We start from the raw sequence: 11,337 nt of genomic DNA, 5'->3' as shown, positions 1-11,337 counted from the left end.
TATCAGGTACATTCAAACTTTGTTGAGAATATTATCCAGGGTTTCCAGGTGTTGGTTTGCAGGACACATTTTATTATTAAATATGCAGAAATATAGTTTTTAAAAGTTTTTATGAGCTTTTTTCAAAGGCTAAAAAAAAAGGAAATGAATTATTGTTTGACAGATGTTTTTCTCTTCCAGGTGTCATACATATTGTGAACCCTAGTCGATGGATTTATTACCTTTAATACAAGAATATTTTAGTAAGTTTCCCCTCTGATATATACGTGTGTGTTTGTGTGTGCATCAAATGTGTTGTACATATGCTTCCAAATTTAAAATATGATTGGAAAATAGCAGTTTCACATCTGTAATACCAAATACCTTGCATCCAATCAACATAATTAACAATACGTTGTATTAATTAAGCAGAAAGTCTGCTTTTTTCAACTATTTAAGTGTGAGGAGGTGCTTATTTATTCTGTTTTATATTATTTATATTATTTGAATTTTTTATTAGGTAGGCAGAACAAACTTTTGGGAAACATCATCAGCTTTTTTAAAATAAATTATTTAAATTATATTTAAACAAACAATCATAAAGGAGGAAACTAATGAAAACAAATGATCCGCTTGGCTCAATTTTTACACTTTTTGAGCCTTAATAACAGATGATTTCTCACAGATATTATGTCCCACTTTCTATGAATTACAGTAAAACAAAATAGGTTCTTGTATCACAGAGAAAGAGAGGATGGGAGGGTGGTGTGTGTGTGTGTGTGTGGGTGTGTGTGGGCATTTGTGTGTGTGTGCAGGCGGCACACCAGAGCCCCATCTCTGCTAAATGCTGTTTTCGAACATTATAATGTTGATCTCAGCACATGCCTGCTGGGCAGTGGAGCGAACAGGTGAGAGAGAGACAGAGAGAGACAGAGAGAGACAGAGAGAGAGAGAGAGAGAGACGGGCCTGACAGAGAGAGAGAAAGAAAGGGAGGGAACCAGGGTTCAGTCACACAGGTGGTCTATACAGTACAGCAGCTGTGTGGGTTTGAAGGGAATTGTTTTGATTTGTTATTGATATCCGTCTGTGTGACAGGTTTCTGTAAAGAGCTGAGCGTTGTGTGAAAAAGAAAAATATGTCCAGTGGACACCATCGTCCTCGTGTCTTGTGTGTTTGTGTCTTGTATGTAACAGCGGGGTTAAAGCCTTCAGCTTTTGCATAGACAGATGTGGTTCATAAGCATTTCTTTAACTGTCTGTGTGTCTGTCTCCTCCATCCTTCTACCCCTCCACCCACCCAGCCTGTACTTTCTCCATAGGCTAGAAATCTTGAAGCATGGGCGACTGGAGCTTTCTGGGGCGGCTGTTGGAGAACGCTCAGGAGCACTCAACGGTCATCGGCAAAGTCTGGCTGACTGTCCTCTTCATCTTCAGGATCCTGGTGCTGGGGGCCGCGGCCGAAGAGGTCTGGGGCGACGAGCAGTCCGACTTTACCTGCAACACCCAACAGCCTGGTTGCGAGAACGTCTGCTACGATGAGGCCTTCCCCATCTCGCACATCCGCTTCTGGGTGCTGCAGATCATCTTCGTGTCCACGCCGACTCTCATCTACCTGGGCCACGTGCTGCACATCGTCCGCATGGAGGAGAAGCGGAAAGAGAAGGAGGAGGAGATGCGCAAAGCAAACAGGTTCCAAGAGGAGAAAGAACTCCTTTATAGAAATGGTGGTGATGCAGGGGGAGGGGGAGGAGGAGGAGGCGGCAAGAAGGAGAAGCCGCCAATCAGGGACGAACATGGCAAAATTCGTATCAGAGGCGCATTGCTGCGTACCTATGTGTTCAACATTATTTTCAAGACCCTGTTTGAAGTGGGATTCATTTTGGGCCAGTATTTTCTCTATGGCTTCCAGCTGAGGCCCCTGTACAAGTGTGCACGTTGGCCCTGCCCCAACACCGTGGACTGCTTCATATCGAGGCCCACTGAAAAGACTATTTTTATTATATTTATGCTTGTGGTGGCTTGCGTGTCTCTTTTGCTGAATTTGTTAGAGATCTATCACCTTGGATGGAAGAAAGTTAAACAGGGCATGACAAACGAGTTTGCCCCCGACCACGAGTCGCTGCGCCGCGTCGACATTGCAGAGCCTGAGTGTTTGGCCTCGGCCTCCAGAACTGCCCCATCCAGCCTCAGCTACCCACCCAACTACGCGGATGTGACAGCGGGCAGCGGGGCGTTCCTGCCGCCCCTGGGTCCGGCAGCTGTGCCCTCAGCGGCAGAGTTCAAGATGGACGACCTCCAGCAGGAGGAGTCCCTTAGCCAGCCCTCCCCCTCCTCCCACTACTACATCAGCAACAACAACAACCACAGGCTGGCCACGCAGCAGAACTGGGCCAACCTGGCCACCGAGCAGCAGACTCGGGAGATGAAGGCCACCTCCCCCTCCCCTTCTTCCTCCTCCTCCACCAGCAACGACAACGAGCAGCAGCAGCAGCAGCAGCAGCCTGTTGACACTGCGATGCTCCTACCCACCAGCAACACCACCAGTAACACCAACACCACTGCTGCGTCCAGCGGCAGCAGCCCCGGCACTGCCTCCAACGCAGGCAGCTGGGGCGGAGGCAAGAGCGAGGAGGAGGAGGAAGGCCACTTCACCACTACCACAGTGGAGATGCATGAGCCTCCGGTAACGGTCAGCACAGACCCTCGGCGGCTCAGTCGGGCCAGTAAGAGCAGCAGCGTCAGGGCCAGGCCGAGCGACCTGGCTGTCTGAATCCTTTTTAACCCTTCATGTCCCTGACCCCCTTTTTTTTTTCGACCAAATCCCTGCTTCCCCCAAAACCTCACCCTCCAAACACAGTGTTAGAAAATACACACATGCATAAAGCGAAAAATAAATATAAAAAAAAATAAAATAAAAATAAAAAATAAAAAAAGGAAACAAAAGAAGGCAAAGCAACAATAGTCAGGAGATAATGATCAGTCAGCAGCAGTTGATTTAGTGCAATCGGTGAGTTGAGGGTTTTATTTGGATGGTCTGTATTTATGCACAAAGTGAGAAGGCTCGGGAGCGAAGGACACTGTGATACCACACATCCTACATGGACACATTTCACCAACGTCTCTGAGTTTTTGTTGAGCCTAAAGGACTAATCATCTCAGATCCAAGTGAAGGTGAAGCACAGCGAAAGCTGGTGTTGTTGTACAGATCAGTTATTTTATGTTAAGCCAAATCAGCCGAACTGGCAGCACAAACACGTGCCGTGTGAGTGTGTGTGTGTGTTAGTGTGTGTGTGGATCATCCTGCTGCAGCACCTCTAAAGTTGTGTTAAATTCACAACAGTCACTACATGTACGTGTGTCGCCTTTCAACTCACCGATTCACTTTTCTCTCGCTTGGTTTTACCCACAATCCTTTGTTTCCTACAAAGAAGGAAAATGGACTGATCGTCCTCAGAATAAACAGATACAGCCAGGGTCAAACCGCTGTCCTCTCAGCTGGACACATCAGAACGAGGCGCCTGCTTTTGTTGGCGTTGCCTTCCGTCTACATATCTGAAAGGAAAAATGCTCTCCACCAACTACTCACAGGATTGCCTTAAAAGAATCCTATGCAAGATCCAACGAACTGCAACACTCTCCTACAAACAACCACCTAAACTCTTTGGTTAGACTTGAAACTTTTTTTTTTTAGTTAGATTGTTGGCAGACAACACCCCCTACCACCACACCCCACCCTCTCCACCCCCGATTTTTGACCTAAAGATTGAGAGCAACTTAAATTGTTTTCACCGTCACACATTTCCTGTGCTTATACATTGGTTTTATTCTGAAAAGCGCTATTTTTTTAAAAACGGAATTGAATTTTACTCATAAATTGCATACTTGTAGTAGTCAGTTTGTGATTGAGAAACAGCTACGCTCAAAAGGAAAAAAAAAAGAGACAAAACGACGACGCATGCGCGTTGCAGTCAACCTCGACTGCTTCTATTTTGTTGTGTTCATCTTCTTAGTGACCTTTAGAAAGAGAGAGAGAGAGGAAAAAAAAAAACCCACACACTTTTTTTTTGAGTTCATCAGCAGCCGCAGTCCCGTGTCTCTGTGCTGTTTGGTTCATTCACAACCCGGGCACTCAGCTTTACATTAGCCTTAATCTACTGCATTGACCTGCCAGGGCTGCAGATAATCTGACAACAGTGTGTTAACTGAAGCAGCAGGTTAATGCACTGGAGTGGGAGCAGTGTAAAGTTAATTTTTTTTTTATTTTTTCATTTTTCTTCAGGGTGGTGGAGAGTTTATTAAAAATGATGTGGTGTAACTGTACCCATATACAGTAATGTATCTTAATAGTTGCTTAAAATGACGTTCAGTGCAAGCAGAGACACAAAGAAATGCAGTCACCCCCCCCCCCCCCCCCCCCCCCCACACCTGCATCCCCCCATCCCACACAAAGAAATCCATGTTTTTTTTGTTCAGACTGACAAAAAAAAATCTTTGTTATCTGCATTTTGTTCTTGATTCCTAAAGTTTACATTTTGGTAGTTGATAAAGATTTGCACATTTAGGAAGGAAAAATTGCTGTTCTACAACGCTAATATTGGTAGTAGTAGTAGTAGAGAGAGAGAGAGAGAGAGAGAGCGAAAGAGAGAGAGCGAGAGAGAGAGTGACGCCAAAACTCTACGATCCTTAAAGGAAAAGATGTCTTAAAAACAGAAACGCAGCGGCTCTTCGATGAAAAAGCAGTATTTAAAAAAAACACACACACACACACAAATCTCAAGCTGAGATAACGAAAGTTTAAAAAAGGAGAGAGAGGAAAAAAACAGTTAGGGTGTTTTTCTGTTTGTTCACTCAGTATGTTCTCACAGAAGACTCCACTGTTGACAGAATGTTACCTGGGTAGCTGGCCCTTCCCTTAATAGCCCCCCCCCCCCCCCCCCGGCGCACGATGCCCTGACAGGATGTTGTGTTTTCGAAGCCCGTCGTCCCCGTAAACTCCTCCAAAACTCTCTCCTCTTACGTTTCATGCAGAGCATGATTTCTCTGGCTCGTCAGGGAGTAGGAACCATCTCAACCAATGCTCACAACAGCAACCTGTTTTCAATGCTGTCTTAAAAAAAAAAAGAGAAGTGCCTTGTGTATGAATGATTCTTTTGTAAGAACAAGTTGATGTAAATGTTCATTTACCTCAAATGTTTACAAAACTGTTACTAAATAAATTTTTTGTACCATATCTGTTGCTCCTGATTTTTACTCTTTGCTTGGAAGGGACTCTCACAAGCGATGTGGATTTGACCTCTCAGCCAGTTAACCTGATAAAATACAAGCAAGAGATCAGCAATATTGGTTAGACAAAAGTTCTAGACATGCTGCATGCGAGCTCTGAAGGCTAATTTTAATGCTTTCTTCCTGTTCATTGTTGACCTCTGAGCTTTGACCTCCGAGCTCTACACTCCCTCACTCACTGCATTTTGACAGCGAACATTAAAATGTGTCGCTTCATGACCGGGTCCAGAACAGATTAAAATAAGACGGGCGTGTCAGTCTTGCACCTGAGAGTCAAACATCTAATACAAAGACACACTGCAAAGAATTTACAACACTGTGTGATGAACAGAGGGGGCGAACGTTCATCTTGATCTTCAAAGCACAGACTAAAACAATCAATAACATGAGATCAATGCACATACAGTGCACAGTAACATATAACTCGCCCAGGACGTGTGGAGTGTGTCATCAGTTCTGGTTTTGGTGAGGGATGCAGGTTTGCATGTGGTTCAGGAACTCAATAGATCTCAAATAAAGTAAAGATGGCCGCTGGGAGGCTGTGGTGGTGACGCTCCATTGTTTCCATGGGACAGGTGTGGCTTGGGGTGAAACTTCTTGAGATCCTCAACTACATATAAACCTCCAGCCCCCCACCAAAGAACTGATGAAGCTGCTTGGAGGAACAGTGTCAAAGGAACTCTAAGAGGTCTGATTGCCCTGCTTCCAGCTCCTGAGTTAAGTCATTGGGGAATTTGTGGGTTTGGGCACCTTTTAGATGTGATGACGACGAGAAAGAACTTTTTAAAAATGTATTGGCTCAGATGGAGAAGACAGTAACCAAACCTTCTCAAAGGTTTCACAGAGACCAGAGATTTATTTAGGAAAGAAACACCTCATAGCAAAACCCAAACATTAGGGGCAGGTTGACTTGGTGCAGATATTTGGCAGAGAGTCCAACAACAGAGTACAGTACATGAGTGTGGGGCTCTTGGGTCCAGTGGCTGAAGAGTGATGAGCGATAGTTGATCTGTTGGCACGACTGACCGGAGGCCTCGGCCCGTCACTCAGCCAGCGGCTCTGTCTCCAGGAACATTTCTACCATTACAGCCGTATTTATATTAATGTCCTGCTTTTATTTATATTCTAATTATTTTGTACCACACACTGATTGGATCTCACAGCTTTGACAAGATTTTACTAATTATTTTTTCACAAAATTACTGCATGCTTCAGTAGACTTCTGTGTGGTTTCTACTCAGGATGTTATTTGCATCCAGCTTTTAGATATTTGAGGTTGTCGGGCAACATTCATTTCATCTAGCAAATGCGTTTTAAAATTGCAGGGAAAATTCTGTAACCAGAATATTTACATTAAAACATCTTTTTATGTTTGGTCCACGTCATTTGACACACCGGTCTAGTTAGACCGACCGTCCTTTGGTGGGGTCAAAAGGTTCACAGGTCACATAGTGGTGCACAGTACTGAACTACTGTCATGTCTATAAATGTAAGTCTGATAACAGACGAGCAGATTTTACCCACTCTGATCTGTTTCCATTGTAAGATATTTTCTATTTAATTATCTAAAATTGATATTTGTCAAGGTATAGCCCATTAATTGACAACAAAGTTTGGAATTTATTAACACAACTTCAACCTGTGCAGAAATAGCCTGGTGGGCTTTGAACCTCTTGGCCCCTGTAAAGCCACGCTTTGGCCCCTGTGGTGGAAAAGCGACTTCTAGAGAAAGTCTGCCACTGAGTCACCAGTCTGCAGCTCCGAGCAGACAGGAGGCTATTTTTAGCCTTTAATCACCTAACAAATTCACACTCAGCCCACAGCACAAATACCTCAGGCCCTCTTTATGTATTTCAGGAGTGTGATGAATTTGTTTCTGGGAGGCCTGACTGCTGGCTCATGGAAAGATGTTTGACACAGACGGTTCAGCTTGCTACAAGACTCCTGCATTTCTTTTTTTTTTCTCGGCAAGATCGTTCAACCTGCAAGCTACAAAACGGGGAAAACATCCAGCAAACAGCTGCAAGCGCTGACGTCACACCACCAATACCATCCTAACATGTAAGAGCTTCTGGAAAATACCTCCCATATCATGAGATTTGAATGAAACAGGTGGTAAAGACATATATATTTAAAGAAATGCATGAACAAATGTTCCATCAGCCCCACAAACAGCCCGTAATATCCATCAAAGTGCCATAGCCTATACATGACCTGAGATTAATAAATGCACATCACACATTTATGAGATTATATAATAAATACAAAGGATACTTTGGTGTCGTTGGTGTACGCTAGAACCCACATTTTTGGTTTTTAAAATCAATTTTTTAACTTAAGTGTAACCTGATTCAAATCCAAAAGCAAATTAACTCATTAAATCAGTTTATGGGACAGAAAAGCTGTTGTTTTAGCAAAAACAAAATATGAATGTGGCTCTCTTACACTCACTATGCAGCCATTAATACTTTAAATGATGTAATGTTGCAGCACTGGTACAGTGTGCGGTCATGTGGGGCGGCTTGTTTTGACTGTCTGTCCACATGAAGCGGGAGGGGCTGCACGAGGCATCATGAGTGAGAGTGATGTGAGGGGAGGTCAGCTCTGCGGGGACACCTACAGGTCAGGCGCGGGCATGGACACTGTGCCCACAGTGCACCTGGCTGACTCCACCTGAGTGTAGACAGAAGAACTAATACAAATATACTCACATCAATCTTAGATGTTTGCAGAATGAGTTTCTGTTCTTAACTTCTAATGGTTCATATATCACATTTAAAATGGAAACAAACATTTAAAGTGAAAAAACTGTTTGTTTATGCTGTTTTTGTTCGATTGCTCTATTCAGACAGAAATTTTGTTTTATAAATGTTTTATTTTTTAATTCTACATATTGTCTTTACATTTTATTCCCTTCATTGTTTTCTTATATTTTGTTATAGCTGTTGTGTTTCCTCAGTGTTGCCTCATGCTGTTTACTTTTATTGCAGCATGAGGCAACACTGATTGATTCATTTTATCTGTGAAAGCTGCTCCATAAATAACCTTACTTAATTATACAATAGAATAGAATATACTTTATTAATCTCTTTGGGAAGGTCCCAGAAATTCAGAAAAACAGTTCTTATACAGTTCTACATGTTAAATTTAAAATGCCGAGTAGTGTCAGGGTGAGAGCAGCATCTCTTTACTACTTTTTACTACTTACTACTCTAATTTGTCCTGATGTTTCTTGTCCAATTTAAAATAAAAAAGCAGCAGGTTGACAGAAATATTAACTTGTACAGCAAAAAATAAAAAAAAGTTGTAGGGTGAGAATAACATCCTCTTACTTTGCTCTACATCATGACCTTCTGTGATCAGGAAAAAGGTTTAGTCCCCAAGTTTGTTGAATTTTAAATGTTAAACTAGAAAAGGTGAAAAAGGCCAAGGTGAGAGTAGCATCTGATTACTGCACTCTAAATTCTTATCAAATTTAAAATTGTGAAAAAAAAGTGAGTGATAGAAATATTGTGTGCATCATGGAGTTTTATAACACTATGAAAAAATAAACAGGAGGGTGAAAATAGCACAGGTCAGGGTTTTAGTGAAGATTAAGTCTGCAAGTCTTTTTTCTGATTATTGAATTTGAAATATTAAAGAAAAAGGTGAAAAAAGGTGAGAGTAGCATCTTACTTTAAATCACAACAACCTCATATTTATTATGCCTGTTTTTCCAACTTATTTGTAAATAGTTTGTAAAGATGTCGGGGTGTCACACAAGTCTTTTGGCAAAGTGTACTTTAGTTCTCATTACTGCTGGCACACTTTTAATGTGAAAATATCCATGTACTGTGCTCAGAAGCCTGTTGACCTTCAGTTATCATTAAATAAGGTTCACTGGATGTTTGAAATGATCCGTCACTCCCCCCTTTTTGTGTTTTGGAGGCCAAAGGTTACAGCTACAGATCACGTCATCACATCACAAACCTGTTTAATATCAGCTGCTGCTGTGTAGAAGAGGAGAGGAGCTGCTGTCGAATAATGCTGGAGACGGGGAATGTGCTCCTGGCTTCAAAGGACAATGGTGTATTAGTCATGTTATGAGGACATAAATCTGTTTACGCGGTCACATTGTGCAGACTCACATCCCTTTTGGGGAGAAAAAGGAGTCGAGTCCCTGTAAACCATTACATCTGAAGAGTCTAAAGGTTATGTCAGTTCATAGATATCAAGACTAATGTGTGTGTTCATGTGGCCTTTGCTTATAAGTGTGTGTTCTTTACTTCTATTTAGACCACATCGGCTGAACTTTTGTCACGTGAATGCTCGTTGCAAGATGGCACCGAGTGCAAAGTTAATTAAACCATTAAAAAAAAGGAGGAAGGTGAGAGTAGCATCTCGTCTAACAGCTCCTGTGACCTGCCAAAATCTGTTACTTGACTCTTTATGTCACAAAGACAGAGGAGTGGATGAGTATGCATGCAGCTGGCTGATGTGTCAACCAGTGGGTGGAAATAAAAAGTTGAGTTTTGGTGACTGTGCTGAAGGGCTTGCTGCACTCACTGCTACACTACAGCTTACCAAATAGGGTCAGGCCATCCTAAATTTAACCCAATCCAACCCCCCCCACTCCCTGTTACCACCAGGCACAGCCAAGGTTACACGCCTGTCTGTGTGCGTCTGCAGTACTTCATACATTGGCATTCTTAAATTTAGGGTATAATGATTATTTATTGGAAACAAAGATCGGTGGATGTTGTTGTTGCATTCTGCAGCAGCAGAGTAAAAACAGAAGTATGAATGGAGGTTATATACGCTGCACTTTAACCCACATCCTAGTGGACCCAGCTAAACTCTCGCCCGTCCTTCAGCCAGTCCCGTGCCACGTGTTGAGGCACTCAACCTGAGAAATGCAGTTGTCATCCATTCCTGCCCTCTTGTCCTTTCTGCAGCTGTACACTGCATCTACACACACACACCCACACAGAGCTGCTCTTCCCTCCCTGGCCCTGTTGTTTTATCATTAAATGGCGACATTAGTTCATATCATGTGATTCGAAGAGGATTCATTGCACATTAGAGGCCCTAATCGCCACCTATAGTCTGCCCCCCGGGCCTCGCCCACATGACCCTGCTGACCACAGCGCTTTCTTTATGCCCCCTGAAAGAGCTGGGGATTGAGCCCAAACAAAAAAACCCCACGAGGGTGAAAAAATGTTTTTACACCCACCCCGCTCCCTCGCAGGCCTGGCTGTGTGGGCGCACAGGGCCGTTTTAGCTTTAGATCAATGGGACAAGTTACTGGAGTCTGGCCAACTCTGACAGATAGCACAGAAAGAAAAAAGCTTGCCTCTTCAAAAAATTGGGTTTTGTCACCGTGTTTTGTACCTCCACCCGTCCACCTCCCCGAAAAAAATGTGAGGTGAAACGAGGGAACGCGTTTTCATTTTTTTTTTCTCTCAAAGCTGCTAAAAGATTTGAGTTTTCATGCTTCTACTGTGTGGAGGGTGAGAGGGCGAGGCTGGGGGTGGAGTGGAGGAGGAGGAGGAGGATGAGGGGTGTGCACAGGCTTATGGGAGGAGAGGGGAGGCCACCTTACGTCAGCCGCTGCAGATGAACCTCCTGTCGGGACGTGGGTCCTGACACGGAAGCTCGACAAAGCAGCGGCTCGTCCCGCGGCTAATGGTGGGTGTTATAGTTTAACAACATGTCTGGTGGTGATTATGGGGGTGCAGATAAACCAGGACCTACTCAGCCAGTGCACAGTAAGGGGTTCACAGCGAGCGCATAGCGCCCCCCATTGGGAGAGAAAGAACACTGCTCTTTTCCAAACAGACACAAACGCACAAAAGCAGCATCCTCTCTTGTCTCTCCTGAAATATCTGTCTCCATTAGAGTATTCTTCTGTGACATTAAGCTCTATAAAAACCAATTAAAACATCAGTGTCATGCTTGTTTACATGTTCCTTCATCAGCATGATGTCACACACTGGAATTTATTTGGACTCATGTCCACACACACCTACTTGCTGCCAGATATTCTCACTAAAGCAACAAATCTGTATTAATCCGCTGCTAAAAGTAGTCCTAACC

The 11,337-nt window shown here is 43.4% G+C and overlaps 1 protein-coding gene across 1 annotated transcript; it reads left to right on the top strand.

Moving 5' to 3' along the window:
* The first annotated feature begins 1,315 nt into the window (after nucleotides 1–1,315).
* Nucleotides 1,316–2,749, top strand: LOC114426013 (gap junction alpha-3 protein-like). Its single transcript, XM_028393095.1, has one exon. The coding sequence runs from the start codon at nucleotides 1,316–1,318 to the stop codon at nucleotides 2,747–2,749; it is 1,434 nt and encodes a 477-aa protein (XP_028248896.1).
* Nucleotides 2,750–11,337: the final 8,588 nt, after the last annotated feature.

The sequence above is a fragment of the Parambassis ranga genome, chromosome 21 (assembly GCF_900634625.1).
Source record: "Parambassis ranga chromosome 21, fParRan2.1, whole genome shotgun sequence".
NCBI classification, from domain to species: Eukaryota; Metazoa; Chordata; class Actinopteri; family Ambassidae; genus Parambassis; species Parambassis ranga.
Note: the sequence above shows the minus strand (reverse complement) of the source record. Positions and strands in the feature narration are given on the sequence as shown.

Bases quoted from the DNA above. Each gene is read 5' to 3' on its own strand.
- LOC114426013 (XM_028393095.1), top strand. From the start codon at position 1,316: ATGGGCGACTGGAGCTTTCTGGGGCGGCTGTTGGAGAACGCTCAGGAG.